This window comes from Lepisosteus platostomus, chromosome 12 (genome assembly GCF_059453375.1).
Source record: "Lepisosteus platostomus isolate fLepPlt1 chromosome 12, fLepPlt1.hap1, whole genome shotgun sequence".
NCBI lineage: Eukaryota > Metazoa > Chordata > Actinopteri > Semionotiformes > Lepisosteidae > Lepisosteus > Lepisosteus platostomus.
In genome coordinates, this window is record NC_142622.1 from 23,215,499 (window position 1) to 23,228,546 (window position 13,048).

General features: G+C 40.3%; 1 protein-coding gene across 2 annotated transcripts in view; it reads left to right on the top strand.

Moving 5' to 3' along the window:
* galnt1 (UDP-N-acetyl-alpha-D-galactosamine:polypeptide N-acetylgalactosaminyltransferase 1) overlaps nt 1-13,048 on the top strand; it is a 204,873-nt gene that overhangs the window by 97,643 nt on the left and 94,182 nt on the right. For both annotated transcript variants that reach the window (XM_088601436.1, XM_088601435.1), the window contains one exon: nt 4,855-5,023. In XM_088601436.1, coding sequence (XP_088457562.1) covers nt 4,855-5,023 — 169 coding nt within the window. The remainder of the gene's footprint in view (nt 1-4,854; nt 5,024-13,048) is intronic.

The following is a 13,048-nucleotide window of genomic DNA, read 5'->3' on the forward strand; positions in this document are numbered from 1 at the left end:
CGACATGTAACTTATTTCACCCATAAGTGTTAAGTTTAAGCATTTTGGTTTTGATTAAATAGACTAACTTTAATCAGCTGTGTATACATTTGTAATTCAGTAGAACAGGACATCACTGGAAAGGGGTGAATACTTATGAAAGGCACTGTCCTTCACTTGATGCATGTTAAAACCTTGGGTCAAGTACGCAAAGATGGTGCCTTTTGTTGTGGGGAAAAACAAAGTTTGCCGATGAGGAGAGGCCACCTTGCCCATTGTTGGTAGCTGATTAAATAGAGTCTCTCATCCTGCTGTTTCTTGAACAAAGCCAGGGTATCAGCTTCGACATCGTGGCTGGGGACACTTGTTCCATTATCCGTCAACTCCTTGGGTAAAGAAATCCTTTGCTTTCTGTTCTGAAAGCATTTCCCCTTTGTTTCCATTCGGGTGCTCTGGTTTGTGTTTCACTGCTGACTAGGAAGAATTCCATAGGGTTGGATTTGTCAGAGGCTTTGAGGATGTGGAATAAGTCCTCTGAGATGATTAACATACAGTACCATTTCTGGAAAACAGCAGCACCTTACTAGTGACCTTACTAGTGACCTTTTCAGCATGTTTGAAGAAAATGTGAAACAAACATTAGTGGACACTATTTTGGGAGAAATATTTAATAGGAAAGCACATGTGAAATTGTTATTGTATTGTTACAAGTTAAGAAACTAGAGAAATATCAGGAATAATCAAGTAGTTAAATCAGTAAATACATTAAATCATCATATCCCCCTCCCCAAGTTGTAAAGATTTTGCCAAGAATGTACGAAAGTGACTGGTATTGTTAGAGGGACCTGAGTGTTCTCTGGCACACTGAATTATTGACAATGACAGTACACATGCTAAACAACACAAACATACAACACACAAGTTACATTATGTACAGACTTTCAAATAAGGCATCCTAGAGGCATATTTGACTCTTATATTCTGCCTGCAAAAGTCAAAATAAGAGAAAGCTGCCTTCTAAACCAAGCGGAATATGACCTGTGGTTAAATCCCGCTCTCTACAAATCCAGATGCCAAAAAATGAATGGGAACCTATTCTAAAATGCACCCACCAGCCAGGAGAGGCTGTTTTTAACCAAGGGATTCTTAACACAGGAAATTAGACTTTCCTAAAAACAATAGAATAGCCAGCTCTCTTAACAAGGTTAGAGTTATAGTCATTTATTTATCCAATATAGTCTTTCCGGGTGATCTAGAACAAGAAGCTCTCGCTTTTTCCACTCTTGCCTTTTCTCTTCCTTTACCATTTGTTGTCTTGTTTTCTCTATGTCTGTACCTGCTTGTTTCTACTGTATGTGGTGTTGGACTTCTGATTGACTCTAAATCATTTAAACAGAACGTAAGGTAAACCAAGGTAAGATTTACGAATCTGGGACCACTACCCCTACCTGGAAATGTTGGCACAAGTCGGGTGTTACCCATTGTATCTAGATTCACTTCATACTTGTATAAATAATTGGTTTAATAAGGCTTTATTATTATGGAATTCGTCACATTATCAGCTGTTACTGTAATTTATTTTCTATACAGGTGGCCCATTTGCTGGAGAATCTAGAGCTGAGCAGTTTCATAATGTCCTGCAAGTGGAAAATCACAACCATGGAGCTTTTCATGCATAGTTGAAAGCTTATTGAAACCCAGCAGTTGGTTTAATAAAGCAAGTTCAAGCTTCTTTTCCAGTGACAAGCTTACCTACATTGCTCCAAATGAGATACTTTCATCGTAGGAATGAAACGTTTTTTTCTTCAAAAATATTTCTTTCACTCAAAGCAGGGGACACAAGAGGACAGTTTTTTTTTGCCTCAACTACAGCAATATAAGAAAGGTTAAACATGAGAGCAGGCCCCTTCGACCGATCCATTACATCTTCTGAGTTGTCTTCTATAGTTCCTGTATTTTGTGATTCTAGAGAAGTCCAGTTGGTTGACTTTGTCATTGTCTTTGAGAATTTTAAATGCTCCAATCATAATATTCTCTGGTCAAGGCTAGAGATTTAGATCTTTTTACACCTGAGAATCTTTCTGGTTACTCTTCAATGGACTGATTCCAGAGCAGAAATATATTTTTTTGTTATGTGTTGACCATAATATATTAAATATGCATTGTTCAAGTTTACAATCATATATATTGATCTTCATTCATACTTAACTGTATGTCCTTGTATTTGCCATTTTTGTAGCTTATCCACACCATCTAGATCACAAAATTATGCGTCTGTTAACACCTAAGCCATTTTTGTATCTTCTTGAAGGCAGCTTCCCATTTTATAGGTGTAGTTTACATTATTAATACTGGCAGGTGATACTCTGCACTTTAGATGTTTAAATGCTGTTTGCTGTATTTTGAATGCTGTGCTGCTGTTTAGAATTTGAAAGGTTCGGTGCAATGCTCACAATGTTTATAAAGCATAGTGATTCTGGAAAACATTCAGAAAGCAATATAGTTCTAAAATATTACTACAAAACTACAAGCATTCAAGCAAGATTTTGGAAGTTGTGAAAATTGTTTGACATCCAAACTGATTTTCACCTGCTTTCTTCAGTTTTCAGCATCCATTTTTTGTTTATTGGAGAAGATAAACAACCAAACAAGTTTCCTAGTTAGAAATCTCCTAAATTACTGACCCGCGATCCCCCTCCTCACCCAACACCTTGAACCACAGAGCTTTAGAAATACACCAAAAGGTAATAAAAGTACAGGTGGTGTAATCAAGTTAAATAATAAAATAGAAAACAAAAATAAAGCAGTAACTGAGATAAAATCAAACTGAAATGAAATAATAATAATAATTGCTTACACTTATATAGCGCTTTTCTGGACACTCCACTCAAAGCGCTTTTACAGGTAATGGGGACTCCCCTCCACCACCACCAATGTGCAGCATCCACCTGGATGATGCGACGGCAGCCATAGTGCGCCAGAACGCTCACCACACATCAGCCATCAGTGGGGAGGAGAGCAGAGTAATGTAGCCAATTCATATAAAGATAAAAATGTACAGTACAGGAGTACAGCATCCAATTGAAACTAATCTAGAAAAGATATCGCTGAAGGCAAATCAGTAAGCCATTTCTGGAATATAAATTTGAAGAGTTTTTTTTAACTATTGAGAGGGAGTTCATTGACTTTCTTGGGATACTGTGACAACTGGGAAATGGCAGCAGTCTGGATCCTGTGACTTATTTCTTTCTCCTCTGACAGCAGAAGAGTCCTTCTCTGCCCTGTCCTCAGCACTGTTAAATGCAGGACGGAGATGAATGGGGGAAGAGAGAGGGTGTGTGATATTTTAAAGCTCGTTCTCCAGACAGGTGTAGAGAGCAGAGAGACCCTGCAGAGCAGAAACAGCTGTTTTTCCCTTCCACTTCATTAGCAGTGCAGCTAAGAATAAAGAGCCTGGTTGTCTCCAATTCCCCGTGGCTCATTTTTCAGTATTTCTGGCTTGGTTCCACACCTTCATTTGGAATCTGTTCCTTTTATGATGGTTTAATTTCCGTTTTTGCTCGTACTTGCAGCACAAGGCTCCTTTTTTTCTTCAGCCCTGACCTTTGGCCTGGAAGGCCTTGTCCCTCCTGATGCAAGTGAAATGGCTCCGGCCATCTTGGTTAAGCTGAAAATGAAACGAGATGCTCAGGATCCAATTTTGCTGGACTTTGCCAGTGTCTTGCTGGCAAACACAAACCTTCTCTCCTTGGATTAGGGTAAAGAGCTGTACAGTCTTACTGGAAGTGTAATTGGCCATATCCAAGCTTCACATCGAAGTTTAGCTATCAAACACTAGTCCTCTCAGAACCCTGTGGTGCATTATGAATCTGGAAACTGACCAAAGCAGTTGCAGTGCAGTGTAGCAGCTACTGCAGTGTTGTACTGTTGGATCAGGGAGAACCAGTTAGTGTTGACTGAGTACCTTGTAGGCTATAGTTGTGTAGGACAGAAACATTTTTGAAAGTACCACACCTTCCACAAAAAGGGCTCACATGAACATAGAAATCCTCTTTTTTAAAACATGTGATTGTAGTGTACACACTTTTTGAAAGGAACACAACCACAGTAATGTTTAAATTTGTGATCCTGGCTGCTCACACTGTTACACATTTTCTCCCTATGAGCAAGAAATACCTTGCCCTTTTTTGAGATACTACACTAGTTTCATTGTTTATAAAAAGCTATTTACTGAGTTTTATTATTTTGTGTATATAGGTTCCGCTGCAGGTTTGTACTAGTTTGAAGGGACAAGCTCAAATCAACATTAATCCACAATAATAGTCATGGCAAGCTGAACTGAGATGTAAAGTGGTCTACATAAATCAGTGCATTTTCACCTCTGGAGGACAGTGTTCAAGATTTGTTCAGGTCACAGGCGATAAGAGCTTCTTCAGTCTAGTGGCCCTAGCTCTCTTGTCACCAGAAATAAATAAAAAGTTCTATTCCAATCTGAAAGTGTGGGTGTGAGGGGACTTGACACATGTTTAGAGGCGCGGAGAAAAAAGAGTTGTGTCTGTCCTGCAGAGATTGCCGATTTACAGACAGATCTGTGAAGCTTATCACTTCAACATTCAATGAGATCTTGGAAGAAAAGCATGGACGTTATTCTTTCAGCCCAATTTCCCAGATGCTCAGCTCCCCCGAAATGCTGCTGTCCTTAGTTCGCATTTGGTTACCACTGAGCTGAACAAATTTCACAGGACGAGGGTTTAAATTGTTTTGCTGGGACTGAGTATTTGGTTCCTTGATTAACTTCTGATCAGCATGGTGAACTGAACATCTTCCATCCTAACAAGAAGTAACCTACATGTCTGCTCTCCTTCCTCCCTCCAGAGGTGGTGCAGAAGCCCCAGGAGGGGCCAGGAGAGATGGGCAAGCCAGTAGTGATCCCCAAGGAGAACCAGGAGAAGATGAAGGAGATGTTCAAGATCAATCAGTTCAACCTCATGGCCAGTGAGATGATCGCGCTCAACAGGTCGTTACCTGATGTCCGGTTGGAAGGGTGAGTGCATCCACTGGAGCTGCCAGTGTCTTGCCGAGACACATGGGCCCCATGCCTCTCTGTACATTGAGGTCTGCCGTCATTCTTCTTCCGTTTGTTTTTGAGGGGTTTATCATAAAAAAACTTCTATACTCTACAATCATGACTTTCAGAAGCACGTCATAAACGCCCCTGTGATGTGGGCATCATGAAGAATACAAGGCTTTTATGGTCTAATCCTTTGTTTGTTTAAAATATTGACTAATAAACTTAAGGAGAAACCAATTTGGTTTGTTTTTCCAGCTGGCGGTTTACAGCCGTCATCTCTGCCCTTGAGAAAACCGGTGATACCGAAAAGCTGTATTTCTTTTCAGGAGAAGACTTCGCCTGGCGCTTTGCTTGTTGTCTCTGTAAGCAATAGCTCAGCTTGTTTGATTTGTATTAAAAGCCCTTGAGTGGCAGGGAGTTTGTTAGATCAGCAGTATTTCAGTGGGTGACGCAAATGGAAGTTATATTTGCTCTTGTCCGTGTTCCCACGGCTTTATTTCTTGTTCAGGCATTGGAAATAAATAAAGTAGAAATCGAAGAGGCGAGTTGAAGTGCAGTTGCCGTGTGGCATTAGTTTCCTGTAAAAGGGAGAGGTAAGATTGGAATCGGGCTAATTTTGCAATGCAGTGTTTTTCTAGACAGCAGTTCTAGATAAATATTTTATAGTAAATAACGGAGGGTGGGGGTAGATTATCGATAGAAAGATGTCAGGGTAAAGAGCTGTGCCCCAAGCGCTTTGCCCCAAGAGAAAAGTGTGTCTGGGAATAAACTTGTTGAGTGTTAAAGAACACATACTGTATGTGACATACGGTAGATTTTAGATGGTTTTCCATTGGGCAGTGTCTTCAGTGCAATCTACCATAAGAATGGTAACGAAGTTAGAGGTCATTCAGGCCAACTTTCTTGCTCAGGGGATAGTCGCTTATTGATCTAAGAACGTGCTTCTTGAAGAATCTCATTAAGACTACCTGTAGAAAAGGGTTAGGTATCATGTTCCTAATACCCACAGATCTTTATAGGAAGAAGTGTCTCCTATGTGTAATCCTAATGTAAGATTTTCTGACATTTATGGTATTTTACACCAACAGAAATATGTAATGCATAGTTTTCATATTAAAGTAATGTTACAGGTCATATAAATTGTTAGTACAGTGTTTCATCTGGGGGCAGTTTATGAAAAGGGGAATACCGAATTTCCACTCTTGTTCCCTCCTGAATCATTCCTCACAAAGAGTAAAACTACAGGAAAAAGAGACAGAAGACACAAGAAGGTGTATAGAAAAATACTTATTACTCTGAACAGTCTTTAGGAAGCAAAAACGGTAGTCCGGTCAGGTTTTATTGGAATAGCCAGTTAACAGATTGAGGTCTAGGGTGTAGAGGAGAGGCTCAAAGTCTCAAAGTAGTTCGGGAAGAGTTGCCAAGCTATAAAAAATAATGGTGGACCTACAAAGCGTGCATCTAATTTTCTCCAATTTAAGAAACTGCATCATATCTCTGACCCCTTGAACAAATGTGAGTGAGGCAGCTTGCTATGCGGTTGTATTTTTGTTATGGTGAGATTAATAGTGGGCACACCAAAAACAAACTGTAACGGGATTGGGTCCGATCCAAAGATGAGCAGCGAGAATGTACCAAAAGGGAAGGACCAGAAAAGAATCAGCCTAGGATGAGACCAAAACCCATGGCTTGCCAGCCTCTGTCACATCGGGTCCAAGTTAAGAAAAATGTTATCAAGCTGAGATTTTGACAAAGGGACAAGTAAAAGGTTTATTCCATGCTGAAAAGAGAAGAAAGCAAACAATGTTTTGGCTGCGGAGCCTTCTTCAGGTGTGAACGTTGTGTTTCCTTTCTTCTCTTTCCACCATGGAATCGACCTTTACTTGTTCCTTTGCAGCCAAAGCATGCTGACACAGCTACCCACTTTAACTATTTTAGATTTTGACATATGTAAGCTTACTGTAACTTCTGTTTTTGTCCTTAAATCTTGTTGAGTTTTCTGACTTAATTTTGTTCTTTTAGGGTTTTGAAATCCCTGGATCAGATCCCTCTCCTAAGCATTCTGTCTTCCAAGCTAGAATTGTTGTTTTTTTAAAACGATTTGGTGTGTGAAATAGAACAATTTTCCCTTTCCTCGCAGCTTAATTGGTTTTTCAAGTGAACACATGAGTCTTTCAGAAATTTTACACTAGCCCAGTGTTTCCTCCTTTTGGTTTTTGAATTGTCAGTGTGATAACGGACTAGGGAGACTGGAGAAACAAATGCTCTCCTGAGTCCCATGGAGAAGTGATACGATTGATTGCTGGCAGATGACATGTGGTTAAGGGACAAAGGCTTAAAATGAATAACAAATACAGTCAAAACTGACACACATACACAACCATATCCCCATCCTGTCTCATCTAACTGGTATAAGCCCAGATCAGGGAAATGTGAGTCTTAAGTGTTAGAAACCTCTGCTTGTTTCAGGTTCATGTAGTAAAAAGCACATCTGTGATTGGTTGGGTTGATCAGGGCTGAGGGCCTTGGAACAGAGAGAGGGGAAAAGGGGAAGAAAAGAGAACAAAATAAAAAAACTTTATTTTTACTCATGTGACATTTCCTTTAAAGGGTACGGTCACTGTGATGTCAAATTTCAGTGACTTTGAGGAATTGCTTTAGGACTGAGTTGCTTTTGTCTCCTTACACTTACTTAATCTTAACAAGGGAGCATACGCATGCTGGAGAAATCAATGTTGCAGCTTCTAAAGAGTTCGAAAATGCTTAAGAACATAAGGAAGGTTACAAACAATGGAGCCATTTGGTCAGTCTAGTTCATCTGTTTGTGGCTAATGGATCTGTGGGTCTTGGAAGAAGACAGGGGTATCGGCTTCAACAAAATGGTCGGGTAGCTTGTTCCATACTCCCACAACCCTTTGGGTAAAATGTCTTGTTTTAAATGCAGTTCAGTGTAGTTTCTACTGTACATCTGCCCTCCAGTTCGTGCTGTACTATTCTGCAGAAATCCACCGTTTTGACATTGTCAGTGTCTTTGAGGATTTTGAGTGCTTATGTCAGATCCCAACACAGTCTTGAAACTATTTTTAATAAAGAGAAAACAAATGTACTTGAAAACTGAAGCCATTAATGTTAAAGAAAAACAGGCAATCCTCTTCCTTTGTTGATTTGTTCCAAGCCTTTTTAAGTCTGTTTAAGATTTGTAATAAGAAGCTTATTACATTTTAAGTGGCAAAAACAAAGAGTTCTTGTCCTAGCCTTATCCTACTGGGTAAGCACACAGTACCTCCAAACTAATGTTCTTCATATGTTGTCAGCGTAAATGACTTGACTTTTAAATCTTTTTAAATTTTTCCATTCACTATTTTAGAATCATTTTATTTATTGACCTGTAATATACAGTATAGACACAAACATCTTGGGCCAGTGTTAGGTAGTGTTTGCAAAAGGTGAAGGTTTCGGAATAATGGAGCGTTTTTAAGTGGCCAGACAAAAACAGTTATTATGTTCAAGTATCCTTTTTAAAAAATGTGCCTAAGGTGAACATTACTACCAAAAAGTGGCCAGAGGTTAAGACACACTTAGTAATCAAGGCACTGTGCCCCACACAAGCAAATTGAAGTAAATCACACAACCATGTGTTCCATCATGCAGGTCTTGTGCAAATTGAATATTCTATTTCTGAATATGTTGTAGGCAGCAGTGTTATCACCTTTTAGCCTCATCATATTACATCTTAGAAGCCAAGCAAGTCTGGGCCTGATCAGTACTTGGATGGAAGACCTCCAGGAAAATCCAGATTGGTGCATAAGGTGGCATTTGTCCTTCTGGGCTAGAATTTCCAAAACTCTATCCTATCGTGGTGACCTGGGACACAGTGCTGTAGGAGATACAGCCCTTTCGGATTTGATGTTAAACAGAGGTCCTGACTACTTGATGGTAAGAGATCCCACTGCACGTTCTGAGCAGGGGTGCTAAGCCCAATGCCCTGATTAGATTCTATTCTGGGTGTATACAGTCTGACCTTCCTAGGGTTTATCTTTAATTCAGTTGGTGAAGCAGGTACTCCCTTCTCTGCCTGATCTGCTGTTTGGTGGGGCTGCTGGTGTATAACACTTGCCATCAAGGTCATCAAGCTCTTCACTTCAGTGGTGGATGAAGCTGTTCCTCTCTTATACGTAAAATGCTTTGGGATCCTTCATGATAAAAGATGCTTTACAAATGTATGGCATTATTATTGTTTTATGTGAAATACTGTGCTGTGACTTCCTCCTATAGCTTCCGAAAAGGTTAAATGTGATTGGAAGTGTGACTGCCCTTCTTTTCCTCTCCCAGTACAGAAGGGCTGTGTGCAAAGATAGAGTGGGAAGATTCAGGCCATGTTTCTGCGCAGGAACCTTTTGTCTGCATCTCAGTCTGAGAGCTGACAAGGAGCCGCCGCTGCTGCTGCAGTCCCTGATGTGGAAAACAACTGCGAGCCTTGTAAATGTCTGGACTTCGTGTCAGTCAAGACAAGGGCTCAAGCCAGCTCTGCGGTGCCATCAGTGTCTCGGTTTATATGAAACTGGGGCGTTTAAGGTTATGATATGGGGTGCATATAAATAGCAGATAGTCCTGGAAACGAGGCAAGACAAAAGTTTATACTTTTATATTCTATATGTCACAGTATTGAGATCGAGTGTTGTTGGTTATACAGTGTCATTTCTTCATATTATATGTCCTCTGTGCCCAGCCCTTTGAACTGATACGGTTCCCATGCATTTCGAATAGAAACTGAATGCTGTACATGCACATAGCTAAGGGAATCTTAGCATGTGAACCTGTTTCAGTGCAGTAGTAAACATTTTGCTATCTTGTGATTTAAAATGTTACAGTATGTGCGTTTGCAGGCGATACTCTGTTTGGAATGAGATCTGGCAAAGGACTGCTGGATCCTCATTTTTGGGGGGAGCCTCTAAGTAGGGCCCTGTAACACATCTGTTATAAAACTGCTCCAAGATGCTTGTGGAGGACTGAGAGATGAGTAGCACAGGCTGCCTGACCACATAAACATCTTTTACAAACCCACGGCCCATAGTGTGCTGGGCTTTTGTAGTTAACCGGCAATAAGATGAGATATTACTTTTTTTTTTCTTTTGCAGTCTTTTTCAGTATGCACAACTCCACTTGCAGTGATGACGGGAAAGTTTCGTTCCTTTATAGGTATGCAGTTTCGTTCCTTTATAGGTAGGTAGGCTGCAGTTTGGTTGTGCCTTTAGGAAGCTGTAAATCTTTTCTTGCTCTCAACTCTACAACCATACTAGCTGCTTTTAGTATTCATAAAGTGACCGTACACGATTGAATTAGATATTGTGAAACTGGGCACTTGTAATGCATTGCCTGTGTTCTCATCTCTAGGGAGTTGTTGTTAATACGATTAGGCATCTCAATACGCCTTTTACTGATAATTCCTTTAACCCCGACACTACCCAATAAATTCAGGGAGCTTTTTACAAGCCCTTCGTTTTGAAATAACCACTGTCAGGACTCACTGTGACCACTGCATGATTTATTACTGCCATTATTATTATTATAATGATTTTTTCCCTGTTTTTGTAAAGATCTAAACCACGAGAACAGAACCCAGCTGATTAAATGTTCTTATGTGGCGCTGCACGAGCCTGAAGCTCAGCGAGATAAATTTAAAGGATGTTAGGAATGTCACTCAAGCAGTTAAAGTGTGGGTCAGGAGCTCAGTTCTGCCATAGGGTAAAGACAATAGTTAGCCTGTCCTAGTTTTATTTTATTTTTTATATTTAGCATGAGGCTATCCAGTGGCACTAGTGGTTAGCATCGCTGCCTCTCGGTGCTGAGGCCCTGGTTTTGAATTCCTGAGGTGCTGTCTGTGTGGAGTTTGCACGGTCTCGTAATGTTGGTGTGGGTTTCCTCCAGGTACTCTGTTTTCCTCCCACAGTCCAAAGACGTATTACTAGGTGTATTGGCTTCTGAGAAAAGTGGCCCTGGTATGAGCTTGTGTGTGTCTGTGTCTGCTCTGCAGTTGACTGGCACCCGGTCCAGGGTGTCTCGTACCTCATGCCCAGTGCTTCCCGGGATAGTCTCAGTATCCCTACTATTGGGTAGGTGCTTGTGGTTGAAAGTCATGTGATGTGATATTTAGCAGGGCATTGAAATTGAAGACCGACGCTAAATATTTTCAGATTCCCATTTAAAACGGTCTTATTATGAGTCATTAATGTCTGTATTCCAACATTTCAGGCTCAGGTGGTAATAATTGCTAAATCATCTTTTTTGACATCCGTGGGTGTCCTTTTGGCAGTAAAGTCTCAGAAATGGCATATATACTATAGAGGTACAGGTCTGGGTTTTGAAATATAACTTACTAAATGCATGGCAACATAGAACACAGTGGACCGTCGTCAGTATTCTGAACTGATAACTGGAGGATTGTGCTTTCAAATCCCAAGTGAGACAGTGAGTGCTTTTGTAGCCTTGAGCACGGTACCCCACCTGAATTGTTCCAGTAAAATACCCAGCTAAATAAATTAGCAATACTAGAACGACTTGAGCAAAGAAGAGTGTTCTAAAAGCTTACAGCCTTTGACCTGTGTAGCTGTGTGCACGCAGGAGTCAGGCATGGTAAGTGAAATGACGCATTCGCTCAGGAAACTGACTGCCAAGCTGCCCTTTGGAAGGCAGATGAGGTAAGCTACAGAAGCGGTTTGGCTTTCTAAAGTAAAATGTACACGCTGGCAGATTTATGGCAGCTAGTTTCCATGTCTATCTCTTAGTTTTATGGCATTGTTTTAACTTTGCCCTGAGGTCAGCTCAGTTAGGACTGAACAGGAGAAAGAGGCCACACCAACATACTCCTTCCTAAAGAATAGTCCTTTTGGGGGAAATGCAGAGGTCAGAGGGAGCTAACCTTGCATTTGCTTTTGGGAGTTGCTGTTTCTGGTATGGTTTGCCTTATGAAAACCTCGACAGCACATCTTATATGACATGGGCGCCTGCGTTTCTCCCAGGCTGGTGTAGGCATACTGTATATATGAGCCGATGAAAACCACTGCTCTCTTACTGGGGACGTTAGACTTCTTACTTCAGATATATGCAATGTTTTATTTCAACCCTTTTGATTCATTTTGGCCCTTAAAAACGAGGAACATGGAAGCCACAACACACCAGTGAGCAGGTCACAAATGCAAATGAGAATTTTTTATTATTGGACCACTGGACCTACTGTAGGTAAAATGAAGCAATTTATTCAGGAACTTAAGTCCATTTATATAGCATCCCTCATGTTATCCCAAAATCTTTTACCAATTGTAACCACATACAAAAAATGAAATAAGTACAGTATATTAAGTTTTAAATAAGTAGATACAATCCCTTAACAGGTTGAAATTGTCTGCGTTTCATACTGTATCCTGTATCTCTCTCTATAGTAATGTTCATTCTTGTTCTCCTGAGATGCAGATGCTACAGTTAATGTAAAACATCATTGAGGTCACATCCAGTTTAGAACTTGATTCATTATTTATCATTTATTTTCTTTCTTACAAGCAGGAGAGCAGCTCTTTTAATCCACAGCTGTGTCTAGAGCGAAGGAGGTGAAAGCATTCCTAGAGCTGTCATATTTGATACAGAACTGAAGATGGATGGTATTCTGACTACAGAACAGTGTTTGAAATAAACTGCAAGAGGCATGCAATGGATGCTGATTTAATAGAATCCTTAATCAGATGGCTTAATAAGGATCATATCAAACCACAAAGCAGATAATTGCTGCCATGGCAGACAAACAAGATGGGCTGGACTGAGTGCCTTCTTCATAATATTATTCTTTAACAATGTAAAAAGAAAATTGGAAAAGGTTTTACTCTATAAGAGGCCAATATTTTCTGTATGAACAAAGCATCTTTTCTTTCAAAAATGTCTCCCATATAGTATGTTTTCCCAGAAACGTTGATTGTGGGCAAAAAATTCTTCTGAGTCGACAAGTAC